A 12,042-nucleotide genomic window follows, 5' to 3' on the forward strand; every position below is an offset into this window, starting at 1 on the left:
TGCAATTCCAGAACTGTTCTTTTAATTTTCATCATCTCTCCTGAACGGCCTATGAAATCCTGAACTGTCCTGGCCACACTGGAATGTTTGGTCACCCTATGCTGATTAATTCTTTAATGTTTGGTCTTTAATTCCCCTGATCCTCCTTCTTCCCTTTTTTAAAGATGGATATATATTTGCCCTTTTCCAATAATTTGGACCTCATCCAACCTCCATGAATTCTCAGAGAGGACAGCCAATAGCTCTGAAATTACCTCAACCAACTCTTTCAGTACCCTAAGGGTATATCCCATCCTAACCTGAAAGCACCTAGTTTCTCACAGTAATCTCTTACCTGTTCTTCCACCACTATTGTTGAAATCTAATTTCTTCAAAGTTTTGATTATATTGATAATGGTGTAAGACTATTGGCTGCACTACTTTCACATTGCTACTTGGGCTCCATATTATGTGGCAGCAAAGTGCCAGGTGAAGTCTGTATAATCAAATCAGGTTATTTAGAAACTCACAAGTGAGTTTCCATGTGATAGACTCCAACTCTGGTTCATACAAACATTTCACTCTTCCCCCCCACTCTCCTTCATAATCCTCTAACAGACATACAGTCTGTATCTAATGGTTGGAGCAAATGAAGATTAATGGATCAAGTGTCATTTGCATATTTTCCCCCAAAAGGAAGCACAGCAGGACTGTGACAAGCAACAAGCACCAGACAGAATGTACAAAGCAAGGAATTTATGAGTTAGCTGGTTCCATATATATTACAGTTGCTTGACAACTCCACATTTTTGAGCAGCAGGATGCAGAAATGAGAACAAATGAACTCCAAGATAACTTGCTTCTCTGAGGAATCCACTAGTATTACTGGTCTTACCTTAGTGATAAGTGTGCACTTCTCACTCTGGCCCAAGGGCACACTACCAACCCCAGCAGCATACTTGCATAGCATTTTAATCATGAGCAATTAGTGCTTTTATATTACGTCCATTTTAGATCAACAACCTGTACCGCAGAAGTATACCCCAGAAAGTTTCCTCACTTGCAGCTTTAATAACTATACTTTTCATATACAGGCAGTTCTCAGACCTACGACACGATTTGTTCCTGAAAACTGCGTCTTAAGTCAAAACGTTGCAACTCGGAACCGATTTTCTCATAAGAAACAACGTTATAAATGGGGGATTGGTTCCTGAACCAAGGCCCAATACCCTGTTTTCACCAAAAATACCCCACAACGTGGCAGTTGAACAATTATACCTGCTAAATATAGCTACATTAATATATTTATATTGTAAATAGCACTCATATTGATTTGGAAGGACTTCTTTAAGGTGAATTTGCCGGACTTTTTGAAAGGCTCTTGGCTGGAGTCTTCTCAGAATACTTGGCTGCAGGTTTTTCTGGAGTCCTCTCTGCTTTCTTAAAGAAAGTGTCCAAGGAAGTTTGGACAGATGTTCTCCAAGGAGATGAGCTACGCAGCAAACTTGTTCGCTGGCATGGCATTGCATCACATCAAGCGTTGTAAGTCGAAACTGACGTTGTAACAGGGTGTCAATTTATAAATGTTGTAAGTGCGAAACGTTATAACTCGAAACGCTGTAAGTCAAGGACTGCCTGCACCTTTAAACAGAGGCCGCTCCATATTTCTTTACACTGACTAAATCACTCTGAACAGTATTTTATGTTGTATGTACTTATTACTATTTGTTATTTGTTATGCTGTATGTTGCTTAATGTGCTATAAGTTAGCTGATAAAGTTAAGCTTCTTATCCATTGCTGGTACTTCTCTAACTACCCTTCTATCCAGTGAAAGTCTTCTATAAACAAAGGTATTAAAAACCTTGTAAACAAACATTTCCAACACCCCACCCTACACACTGGACCAAGAATAGGCAGTTGCCCTTCTGCCCCCAACCCTCAACTTTCTTAATCTCTGAATCCTTTCATAGACTTTCACAGACTCCCTTTCACAGAGGGTTAATAAGGAGCCTAGGTACGTCTTTAAAAGAAGAACAACTAAATGCAATTACATTATGTGTTCATTGACTTATTTAACAAAAGTCCATATTAATCTAAGTATGTGATTTACAAAGAGTGCAGGTGCATCTTGATCTGCAGTAGCTCTCTTGTTCACAGAGCCACCTTCTGCTATTTAAAAATTCCCCAAATCCCCAACAAGTTCATGTTTCCCTAACACAGTAGTCTCTCATTTTATTTCATAACACTGTGCTTATGGAAGAAGGCAGATTTTATAAAAGAGTTAAATCACAGTCTTTCAAGACACTCGTAACAGCCATTTTGATTACGTTCCTTTTTCACAGGATTTTTACATAGCAGATTGTTTACACTGCTCTAGATGCATCTGCCCAACAGCAAAAACAGGATTTTTTATACACAAAAAAACAGCTCTATTTTAGAACAGGCAAAACTTCCAAAATAATGCATATAAGACTAGAACAGGAAGAGTTAAAAATAGAAGATTGGATTTCATATAAAATATACATTCCAAAGGACTCTTATTCTTTACTTTACAAGTGTTAAAGGCAAAATACAGCAGTTGTGTTTTGACACCATGTAATGCTTTTGCTGGCTTGTGCTAAATATACCTTGTAGGCCTCAGCCACCCCTATACATAAATTGCTTCCTTGAGATGAACTAGTGTGTAGCAGTCACTTACAAAAAACACATAATGTAGAATCGAAGTTGTACCTTTCCAGAAGCTGAGGCTTCAAACCTCCTCTTTCAAAAACACTGGAAACCAGGAAATGTGCATGTAGAGGCATCCCTTAATTTCCCCAGAAAGAGTATTAGTGTAAAAGGACAATCAGAAAGAGCCACAGTTCAGGTAACACTTTACTGCATTGATATGGATTGACACTTTACACTAATTGTACCACAACTAATAGACTGATACCCAATAGCTAGCTGCTTATATGAAGAGGCAGAATATCATCTGCAATCATGTACTCTAGGGGCTACAGATAATTCCACAATATATCCCCCTTGTTGAAACCAGTTTGCTTGCTAGTCTCAACTTAAGATAGTATTTTTTAAAGCAAACAAGATTGAACAGTAGCATCCTTCCTCTTTCAATACTTCAATACTCAGTTCGTTGGCTAATTTTGACCTCACCACATTGCAAATGCAATTGCCAGGCAGAATAGGTAAGAAAGTGTTTTAGAAGAATTTCAGCATGCATCAAAATACAATAATGACAGGTGATAAGTGCTATGTAAGAACTAGGTATTTTTATTAATAACTGTGCTATAATATTATGGGGGGGAACAACACCACAGAATGCTGTACCGGCTACAGAGACATGATATTGTTTAAATCAGTGGTTCTCAACCTCATTGGACTCAAGGTACTCTTCACAGCACTCATTTCTTAAATATGGAAGAAATAATTCTTCTATTACAAAGAACTCAGAAAGACTGTAACAGATTAAAATATTTTTGACACTATGGATTCTCATTTGAAGTCTCTGGGTTTATCCTATGAATCATGTATAGATAGCTACACAGCCAATATTATTAGTATTGTGCAGCACCCTGAAAGGGATCTCACAGAACTCTGGTTAAGGATCACTTGTTTAAACAAATGTTTTGATACACAGTTCAAAGGCTCTGTAAGCATACAGGATTCTCCTTCCCTCTTTAAGATAAATGCACTAGAAGTGACAGCTAATATTAATAATCTGAATTTCCTCTGAAATGCAGCTTTTCTAATGCAGTTGAAGATGTATCATAATGAAAAGAAACTAAGCCTATGTCACATGAAAGTCACCAGCATTCACCTTCAAATAATAAAAAACACTTTGAGGACCTGTCACATTCATTCTTTGTAAGTTTGTAGACAAGAATGGTCAAACTTTCCCACATTAAAATGTTACTATGCCACAGATTACCAAAAATTACTGTACAGATCACTGACGGAGCAGTTTATTAATGCTATCCTATGTTTCAGAGTCCTTCCTACCAAGTTCAGTGAAAGGAGGAATGCAAGGTAGCTTTTAGCTTCTAAGCAGTCTTTGGTCATTTTTTCCAAAACACGAGCCCATCTTTAGACTCCTAAAGAAGTGATCTACCAAAAAAGGAAAGAATAGTCAGCCTCTTCATTCAAAGCAAATAGGAAAAAACAACTGTGTCCCTAGTACTTCCTAAAAATCAGCTCACATCTTTAGATGCCTAATACTGATTTAAACAAGTACGTTTTGACTTCTGGCTTTTTATATGACCATGCTTACATATCATAATAAGTGGAACGATATGCATCTGTAGAACTACATAGCTATATAGATAAGTATAGAAAAACTCTCGAAAAACAAAATAACCACCCCCGCAGCCACATTACAAACATGTTTTGATACATTTTACTTCCTAAAAAGGGTTTTAAATTAGAACAAGTAAGGATAGCTTGTGACCACATCAGCTGAGAAGAAAACAACAAATTCATATACACTCCCTTTTTATCTAACATGTGGGAGTACTGAAATGATCACTAAATCAAACTGTCATGAGAAAAGCTCTGAAAAGTGGAACTTACTGCTCCTTCTCCAAACAAAAACCTTACTAAATACTGTGACATCATGGATATCTTCATCATTCCCATGCACAGCATAAGACAGTCTGTAAACTGATAAATATTTTCTTTTTTAAGTAGCGTCAACTTTTGTAGCGCTAAAGCTGAAGATTTGCCAAAAGTTAGTTTTGTTTAACTGGAAGATTCATGAGTTGATAATGATTGCATAATATTACACCAAGGAATGGTGATATTAATATCAGAGAGAAACTAAGGGAAAAAAATTTTTTCATAGCTTTTATGCTATAATGGGACATGAGAGTTTAAACAGCAAGCAAGGCTGAACTGGAACACTTAGCCGAGTCAGTTTTTCACTCAGGTTTTGGATAATTAATTAATTGAAGTATGGCTGAAAGTAAATATATAAGTAATTTACAATAAATTATCCTAAACTCAGGAAAATCAAAGTTTGACTTGCATTTAAATAATTCATAGGGCTAAGAGACGGATAGGGCACTGTAACAACCTTAACTCTGTAGGTAAAGGGGTGGGGAAGAGGAATTGTTTGTCTTTAGTCAAAATTCATCTGTACTTGGCAATCAATTTCATTGAGTGTAGAAGGAAAACCACTGAAATGCCTTGATGTTAAATCATGTCATTATTGTGCAATACCCCTATATGATGGAGTTAAGATCGTTTGGGGACTCTAAGCATGCATTCTTATAAACTTACATCTGGATTTTGTCTCAAGATTAACTTTGATTTTCCTGGGTTTGGAAAAAGTTAGAAATATATCCCTAATGTATTGTATTCTGTTTAAAAGAAATTTACTTTCAATCTTAATTCCTACATAAATATAGTTTGAGAGAGCTGCCCTTTTTAAAATTACATGCATTTCTAATCATATGTGCTAAGCATTCTAGTGAGATTGTTTTTATCATTTGAAGAATGAAACATTAATTTGTTACTTTTAAACTTCTGTAGCTCTGTATACACTTTACCTATAGTCCAGAAAGGAAGTTCATATGGGCTTACAGCTGCTTTACACTGACAAGGCACCACAAAGCAGCTGGAGCTTGCACTATAAACTTCCTCCCAGCCCTGCTATCTCTGTATGTGCACCTACCCTTTAATCCTTCATTTCTTCCTGGTATCTATTCCTTACCAAGCTCTACATGTTATATAGATATGCACCAGGTTTCCTCCCTCTTTCCTGCACATTTAGTCATGTCCAACCCCCAGTTCTCATCCTGTGCTCACTGGTGATTAGAAAATAGGCTTAGGCAGGAAGCTAAAATAGCCACTGGTTTATAAAAAGCCAGAATATCTTCAGGAAAAGCCATGGCTTGCAATAATACTAGAAATTGGAAAGGAGCACTGTGAGATAATCATCTTCAAGGACAGCTTGTGCCCTTGTCCCATCAGAACATTTGAGGATGGAGGCCATTATTGAGGAAGGCAGCTCATAGCATTCTCTGTAGTAGGACATTTTTCTTCAGCCTCTGTTGAAGAAGTGGCTTAGTGAAATACGTATTTGAAAAACTGACCATTAATCCTAAAAATACTTTAGTAGGCCTAATTACAAGATGTGAGTGATCTGAGTGGTAAATTTCCAAAGACCAACTCTGAGAATATTTTGTTACTAAAATACACTAAAAGACACTGAATTCTTTAGTCCATAAATAATCCATATAATATCACAGAAAACACATTCTTTGTGCATAATAACTTATTTAAAATTTTATTAAGGACAGAATTCAATTCCATCTCATCTGTGGACCAGAGTCCAGCACCTCCATATTAAGCACACATTCTATTAAAAATTTGTAATCTTCAGTTTGGATAATTAGTTCATAAACTTTGGCATGAGCCACAAGAGGGTTGCCTACCTTGCATTTGGGACATTTTTGGGCATTCCTTTGCCCATGTTCAATCTCACTGGCCCAGTGACGCAGCAGCTTGTCCCCTTTTTTGTACTCTTTACAGTTGACACCTTCATGCCAGGGAGAGTGGCACTTAAAACACCAGACAAATTGGCAAGACGGACACTGGATCTGCACAAAACAGGAAATACCAAATAGATTTGAAAACTGGGCACAGAACACGCACAGAAGACCACCTTAAACAAGAGCCTTTTTAATAAGGATGTCAACTGTGTATATGACCACAAAGGTCAAAAAACTCAAAGAATGCTAATGTAAAATATAATGAAAAGGGACCAATTTATTATTCTATGTATGGAACTATGTTAAAACCTGTATGGTTAGTTCCTCAAAAACTAAAAATCAAACATCTTATATCAGGTTTAATCACTTAAGTACATACTTAACTTTAAGCACATGAACAGAATAATTTCATGCAATTAAGTACTTTCTAGGTACTTTGTTGGAACATGGCCACAGTAAATGCTGAATGCACAAACTTAATGCTGCCTACTGGTACAAGGGGTTTGATGCACACTTTTATTTGATACCATGTGCGATGAAGTAAAGGTTATTCTTCCCACAAGATTTAGTATTGTGTAGTTTCTTTTAAATAGATGTATATTATTTCATATTTTACATATTCATTAATGTGACTGCCATGATGGCTCAATTATATCTATTTTTATGAACTTAAAGCAGGGGAGGGTAATTATTTTGGCTGGAAGGCCAATTTGTCAATTTTAGTGAGCTGTCGTGGGCTAGGGGAGGGGGAAGAAGGGATACGGACCTGGTTTGATGTGGTGGCAGGGGAGGGAAAGGAAAGGGAGCAGCAATTGAGCTATCCCACCCAGGTCTATCCGCTCCACACCCACTATCAGGGGTGCCTTACAGAGAAGGCAGGCAGAATCTGCATGGAAACTAACTGGGACCCCTGTGGACCCCTGTGAAATTTGTTGGTGACACTGAGCCAGGGCAGATGAGATGTGGCCGGGGTGCGGCGTCTGGCAGTGGATGGGTGGGCAGGGTGGATTCTGGGGCAGTAACAGAGCGGGGCTGGTGTCCGGGCAGAGTCAGGATCTGCTCCTTGGGGAGTGGTCCCAGCCCTGCACCATTATTGCTCCGCAAACCTAGTCCTGGCCCCTGCCTGCCTGTCCTGCTCCGAGACGCTGCTCCCTGCCAGCCCTTGGCCCCATCTTATCTGCCTGGCTGAGTGTGTCCTGCCTGCGGGGATCCTAGCCAGTCTCCACAGAGACCCTGCCCACACCATCTAGCACCCCCGACAGTGGGTGTGGGGCAGATGAGCTGAGTTGCCTAGTCAGTGGGGCCAGGTCTGGTGATGGTGGAGACAGTAGCGGCAGGAGCCGGAAGCAGTGTCACTGTGCGGGTTGCTGGGAAGTGAAGACCAGCTGCTGCACTGCCTTGCTATGCATCTGGGAGTGGAGGACCAGTCACACACGCCATGGCCCAGGCTGCCCCCCATGCCTGAGCCAGGCAGGGCTGAGGGACCTGCTGCAGACTGAATAGAGTCCCTTGGTGGGCTGGACTTGGCCTGTGGGCTATATTTTTCCACGCCTGACTTACAGGAACTGTCTTGCCTAGTAATCCTAGCTTCATTTGTGTTCAGCATGGTTTAAGCACAAAAGGCCTTGTTTGCACTCAATTTAACTGAAAGTAGTATTTTTAACCAGTTTGACTCAGTATGTTGACTGACTGTAGTTCAGTTTGCCCCTGTAAGTTCATGGGGGTAAGATCATAGAAAATTGGGGTTGGAAGGGACCTCAGGAAGTCATTTAATGACCAACCCCTTGCTCAAAGCAGAACCAGCCCTAACTAGATCATCCCAGCAAAACTTTGTCTAGCCAGGTCTTAAAAACTTCCAAGATGGAGCTTCTAACACCTCTCTGGGTAACCTCTTCCAGTGCTTTACTACCCTTCCAGTGAGAAAATATTCCCTAATATCTAACCTAAACTTCCCTTGCTGCAACTTGAGACCATTGCTTCTTGTTCTGTCATCTGTCACGACTGAGAACAGTTTAGCTCCATCCTCTTTCAAACAACTCTTCAGGTATTTGAAGGCTGCTATTAAATCCTCTCCATCTCTTCTTCGCTAGACTAAATAAGCCCAGTTCCCACAGCCTTTCTTCATAAGTCATGTCCCCCAGCCCACTCACCATTTTTGTCGCTCTCTGCTAGACTCTCTCCAATAGCTCCACATCCTTTCTGTAGTGGGGGGGCACAAAACTGAACACAGTACTCCAGATGTGGCCTCACCAGTGCTGAATAGAGAGGAATAATCACTTCCCTTGACTTCCTGTCAACACACCTACCAATGCAGCCCAGTATGCTATTAGCCTTCTTGGCAACAAGGGCACACTGTTGGCTCATATTAACTTATTGCCCACTGTAACCCCCAGGTCCTTTTCAGCAGAGTTGCTGCCCAGCCAGTCAAGATAAACCGATGTATTTCATTTTAAAGTGGTATGTCCACAGGGGTCTATCTAAACCACTCCAAATAAATCCAAAGCATCCTTGCTGCCCTGGAAGAGCTTATCCACACCTGCTTCCCACTCATTTGGTGGTGGTGCTTTCATTCACTTTCTACAGATGCAAATGACTACACCAGGGACAAGGCAGAAAAGAATCACCACCAGAATGTTTGGTGCAGGTTTTCTTTTCTCTAAAACACGCTTCATATTTAAACATCTACCACTTCTACCACATTCTCCTTTTAGGAGAAAAATAAAAAGATGAATCGGCTAACTTGAAACTAAGCAAGCTATAAAGTCTGATGGCCTTTACACGACAGCAAAATATGAGCTGCTTCATATTACAGGATTCATAGTACTCTGCATAACAACCACTTACTTAATACTTTTCACATGCATCATTTCAACATATTCAGTATGACAAGACCCTGTGCATGCAAACAAATATTTGAACTAGGGCTGTCCAACTTCTAAGCAACTGTGGGGGGGACAGTGTGCCCCACCTGTGTGGATGCCTCCCTTTCTGCCCTGCATGCCCACATGGACGATCTTCTCCTCCACTCCTCTGCATGCCCACACACAGGTACTCCTTGTCACATATTGCTGCACTGCATGCCCGCACACCCCTTGCTTCACTTCAGCTCCCCATGCCATGCTACCTGTTGTGCCCCTGGGGCAGGAAATGGAAGTCAGAGAAGGGTGAAGGAGTTGCAGCCAGCAACAGCAGGAAGCTAGAGCTGGGTGGAAGCCTGGGGGCATCAACTTAGCATCTTGCAGGCTAAGTGCATGTGTAATTAAATGAGAGTTTATCTAAGAGGGGCAGCACAAAACTTAAAATCATTCCATTTTTTCCCATGATACCAGGAAAAAAAACATAAAACTGGTCTGTATCTATCTTCTACTACACAAAGTTTATAAGCTATGTATTACACCCTTGAGAGCAAGTGAATGAGATTATTCAAGTGAAAGTAACTAATCTATTTTCAGTGCCCAAACTGGTACAAAGAATAAAATAAAAAGGATTACGGTATACCAGATACAGTTTCCATATTTATTTTACTTATTTGATGGGCTATTCCTAATTGTAGGATTTTCTGCTTTTTAAAAGGATTTAAGCATTTTGGCCTAGTTATGAATAAGTGTCAGTAGGGATTAATTCTCATTTTTAACGCGATTTTTGCACTTTGAAGCTTAAGTCTTATTGAAGGTCTATAGGCCCTAGCCTTTTTTGACATTTCCCCATTTAAAAAAATACTCCATGTCCTGAATCTATAAACAGCACGTTTATGTTGCTGTTGCTATGCAATAAGGACATAATGATAGCACAGGCCCAAGTACCCGAAGTCTATTAATGCATCTCCTTTGGTAACACACCATCATCTTACCCTTAATATTGAATCAACAATAAACAATTAAAATAAAACAAAGAAAAAGGGACACCCACCCACCTTCTGCATTAACAGTTATCAGGTCCTTGAGTGGGGTGGAATCTGACCCTTACTGCTTTCACTACCTGAGTGGCTCAGAAGACTAGCATAGGGGTCATAACTCTCTAGAAACCAACATTTTCAGTTTTAATTATTGGTTTACCAGCCTGGACAATGCCCCCCTTAGATGATTTTAAAGAACATGCACTTTTATTTGTTGGTCACAAAAATAAGTTAGTCATGCATGGTGTACTTAATATTTATAGTAAACAAAAACATATTGTACCAGTTTTCAAAGCTTGTGACCCTTACTTCACTATGAATCAATAGCCATAGTTATGTCTTCTAAAAACTGAAGATCTTCACCAGTTGCAATAGCTATTTAATTGACTTCTAAGTGTCAGGTAATACAGATCAAAATATTTCTCTCTGGAAGTCTAATAACTGAAGTATCTTGCGTGGCAAAGCATCACCATAACTTGGAGCAAAAGTCATTTTATTCTAAAACTGACATGTTTGTATGCCCTATTCCTGTACTGTCCTGTGCAACTGATGTTAATGAAATATGGTAGTTGGTGGAAATGTATTAATAAAAATACATCAAGAAAATTGGTATCAAGTTCACCCCAGGTTTGTTACTTAGAGGGTAACTCAAACAGAACATGATCCTCAAGTATTTGCATTAAATGTAATGCTCATAACCACAAGTAGCCCCACTGAAGTGAACTAGACTGTTCACTGGAATATGCCCTATGTTTGGTATAATACCAGGTTTGGAGCCTCCTACTTCATCCTACTGACTTCACTCCCCCTCCCTTCATTACTGTAATTATGCCACTTCACTTTGTACTGTTGTTCTATGTTGTCTGATAGTACATCAATTTGGTGTGGGGGGGGAGGGGGGTAAACACTCCTGAAAGCCAACAACTTGCATTTTTAAGGCTGCTGGTTTCAAACACACAAACCTGGATTCAGAATGTGAGACTGTGGTATGTTTCAGAAGGTGCACACAAGTGAAAAATTGTAAGAGGATTTCAAACTTCCATTTTACCTTTCCTCAGTGTGTTTCTCAGCTTTTCTAATGACTACGGGTAAGCAGAGGCATTACATTCAGATTGCCCTTACCCAGCTTGGGGCAATCTAAATGGCTAAGTGTGCTCATAAGGCTTAAATCACCCTAAAATGGCATGCCTGATCTAAAGTTCGCTCACTTAAAGAAATAATTGTAGATCTGCCTGGGTTAATGCCTGATCTAAAATGGGTTAATGTGGCCTAATGAATGCCTGCATGCCTCCACAACATAGTCCAGGGGCTCAGAAAGCCCAGCCACTCATTACAGCCCAGGGCTGTGATCTTTTAACCTCCCCCAGACCTGCCAATGCCTACCACCCCCTGACCTCCCTCTGGTGAATGCTGCATGCGACAGAACCCAATTCAGATTTAGGTGGCTCAAAATAAACTGCCTAATCTGAATCGGGTACTTCCATAGTTTCATAGTTAGTAGGGTCAGAAGGGACCTGAGCAGATCATCAAGTCTGACCCCCTGCCATGGCAGGAAAGAGTACTGGGGTCAAACGACCCCAGTAAGGTGTACATCTAGCCTCCTCTTAAAGACCCCCAGGGTAGGAGCCAGCACCACTTCTCTTGGAAGTTGGTTCCAGATCCTAGCCGCCCTGACCGTG

At 40.1% G+C, this 12,042-nt stretch overlaps 1 protein-coding gene across 3 annotated transcripts in view; it reads right to left on the reverse strand.

Moving 5' to 3' along the window:
* Window positions 1-12,042, reverse strand: part of RNF217 (ring finger protein 217) — a 132,801-nt gene that overhangs the window by 31,265 nt on the left and 89,494 nt on the right. For all 3 annotated transcript variants that reach the window (XR_002097908.1, XM_019520019.1, XM_019520020.1), the window contains exon 3: window positions 6,412-6,576. Coding sequence is in view for 2 of the 3 variants with exons in the window: in XM_019520019.1 (XP_019375564.1) it covers window positions 6,412-6,576 (165 nt within the window). In the remaining variant the exon portion in view is untranslated. The remainder of the gene's footprint in view (window positions 1-6,411; window positions 6,577-12,042) is intronic.

Source organism: Gavialis gangeticus, unplaced genomic scaffold (genome assembly GCF_001723915.1).
Source record: "Gavialis gangeticus isolate Ggan-Ray unplaced genomic scaffold, GavGan_comp1, whole genome shotgun sequence".
Lineage (NCBI taxonomy): Eukaryota > Metazoa > Chordata > Crocodylia > Gavialidae > Gavialis > Gavialis gangeticus.